The sequence below is a fragment of the Solanum lycopersicum genome, chromosome 1, assembly GCF_036512215.1.
Source record: "Solanum lycopersicum chromosome 1, SLM_r2.1".
Lineage (NCBI taxonomy): Eukaryota > Viridiplantae > Streptophyta > Magnoliopsida > Solanales > Solanaceae > Solanum > Solanum lycopersicum.
In genome coordinates, this window is record NC_090800.1 from 50,066,216 (window position 1) to 50,068,994 (window position 2,779).

Consider the following 2,779-nt stretch of genomic DNA (forward strand, 5'->3'; position numbering starts at 1 on the left):
GTCGGGGAAGAGGAGAAGCAGCTGCTGGGGGCAACCAAGTTCCACACCAGGCTCTAACTTCAGGAGTAGCCATGCCAGTTAACCCAGCTAGGTTGATTGATTCGGAGGTGCGGACCGCTTTGGCACAAATGACTCAAGCCATCACTGTACAAGCCTAGGCTATGACGGCCCAGGTCAACAGACAGGAAATTCAGTGGGAGAATCCACCAGCCCACAACATGGCAAACATGTTGCGGGATTTTACGAGGATGAATCCCTCTAATCTTTATAAGATATAAGGCTGCATAGGATCCTCAGGAGTTCGTGATGGAGGTCCAGATGATTTATGTGGAAATGGGGGCCACAAATATTGAGAAAACTGACCTAGCCTCGTATCAGCTAAAGGATGTTGCACAGACCTTGTGCAACATGTGGAAGGCTAACAGGGAGTTGAGATGAGGTCCAACCACTTGGGAGCAGTTTAAGACAGCCTTTCTAGAGAGGTTATTCCCTAGGGAGATGAAAGAAGCTAATGTTGAGGAGTTCATCAACCTTAAGCAGGGCTCAATGACTATTAAAGAGTATTTTCTGAAATTTGTAAAGTTATCCAGGTATGCCACTTCCCTTGATAGACTTGTCGGGCTGCGATGCTTCATGATAGCATAGACTTGTTCAAACTGATGGTGCATGTCCAACATGTTGAGGAAAGCACAAAGAAGAGGAGAGTCCCTGAGGTCAGGAGTCCTAAACCTTTTGACCAGGCAGATCCCAATAGTGGTGGTGGCGGGAGCACTTTCAGAGTTCGTGATCAGCCCAGATTTAAGAAGGGGCATCAGAGTTCAGGGAAATAATTAGGTACCAGAACAGGCTGTGTACCAGATGTGGGTGATTTGCGAACCAAGATTGCTGTAGAGTCCCATGGTTCCAGGAATTCGATACATCCAGGTTCAATCAAGATGTATCATGACCTCAAGAAGATCTATTGGTGGGATGATATGAAGAAAGAGATTGCTGAGTATGTGGCAAGGTGTCCTAATTGTTAGCAGGTTAAGGCGGAGCACCTTAAGCCTGGTTGTCTCACTCTGATGATTGAGGTTCCGACTTAGAAGTGGGAGGACATTAACATGGACTTCGTGGTTGGTCTTCCGAGGACTAAGAGACAACATGACTCCATATGGGTTATTGTGGACAGAATTACTATGTCTACCCACTTTATCCCTGTGAACTCTACTTACAAGGCTGAGGATTATGCGAGACTGTACATCGATGAGATTGTGAAGTGGAGTGGGATTCCTTTGCTAATCATTTCGGATAGAGGAGCTCAGTTCACTTTGCATTTCTGGAGATCCTTCTAGAAGAGCTTAGGAAAACAGGTAAAGCTCAGTACTGCCTTTCATCCTCTAAAAGATGGGCAGGCAGAGCTCACTATTCAGACATTGGAGGATATGTTGAGAGCGTGTATGATTGACTTCGGGGGTAGTTGGGACGATCATCTGACTTTGATAGAGTTCTCGTATAATAACATCTATCACTCCACCATTGGAATGGAAACATTTGAGGGACTATATGGTAGGAGGTTTAGGTCTCCATTTTGGTGGTTCGAGGTTGGCTACTACTTATAGTCAGGAGAAGTCTTATGCAGATAACAGGAAACAGACATTAGAGTTTGATGTTTGTGACCAGGTCTACTTGAAGATATCACCTATGAAGGGGGAGATGAGGTTTGGCAGGAAGGGGAAGTTGAGTCCGAGGTGCGTTGGGCCATACAAGATTCTACAGCGTAGGTGAGGTGGCCTATGAGTTGGCGGTTCCTGCGGAGCTAGCTTCTGTTCATCCAGTTTTTCATGTCTCTATGTTAAATAATTGCCTTGGTGATCCAGCATCGATTATGCCTGTTGAAGGTTTGGGGGTTGATGAAGACTTGTGCTATGAGAAGGTTCCTGTTGAGATTTTAGATCGGCAGGTGAAGCGACTGAGAAACAAGGAGGTTGGCATTGTGAAGGTATTGTGGAGAAACCATTTTGTTGATGGTGCTACGTGGGAGGCCGAGGCCGATATTAGATCCCGCTATCCTCACCTTTTCGGCTCTTGTGGTAAGACTTCCTACTCTTAAGTCTAAGTTTCCTTATCTCCTCTATTCTTTGTTGCTATTTCTTGACTATGTAAAGTACTTATGTTATGCTATGACTGGGATTGTGCTTGATAATTAAAAGTGTCATTTAGGGACTTATGTTCCTAAGGGAGGGGGGAAAATGTAACAACCAAAAAATGACTATGCGAATCCCTAAACTTACCTAGAATGCTTACATTAAACTAGGTACACACGACTTCATGCGCGTGGAACCAGACCTCAGAACCTATGCAATAGCCAACCAACCAACTTTGTGAGTTAGTTGATCTAGGCAAGGTTAGGTCCAGCCATGTCGGACACCCGAATATTAAGATTCACCCGAATGAGTCTTAATCGGACTTGGAAGGGGTAATCTTAGGTTTGGAGGGTATAGGGGTAAAATAGTCTTTTCTAGGCTAAGGGTTGTATTTTAATTACCCTAAGTATTTAATTAAATAATTAATTAATGCAATTAGGGGACGGTTTGGGTCTGGTCGACCGGAATTGACCCGGTTCGCAAGTTAGGCTTCATCAGGGTTCGATCCATGGTGGAAGCAATATTAAGTTGAATTAATTGATATTTAATTATCTGATTTAAGTAAGGGCATGTTATTCATTCCACTTAAGCCTTAGAAAATCAGATTTTTAATTTAAATAACAAAGTGTCCTAGTTTGACTAAGTCATTACCT

General features: G+C 43.9%; 1 protein-coding gene across 1 annotated transcript; it reads left to right on the top strand.

The window, feature by feature from the left end:
* Positions 1-1,545: 1,545 nt before the first annotated feature.
* Positions 1,546-2,092, top strand: LOC138342237 (uncharacterized). Its single transcript, XM_069294511.1, has 2 exons — positions 1,546-1,759; positions 1,860-2,092. Exons 1-2 carry the CDS (start codon positions 1,546-1,548, stop codon positions 2,090-2,092), a joined length of 447 nt encoding a protein of 148 aa, XP_069150612.1.
* The last annotated feature ends 687 nt before the right edge of the window (positions 2,093-2,779 follow it).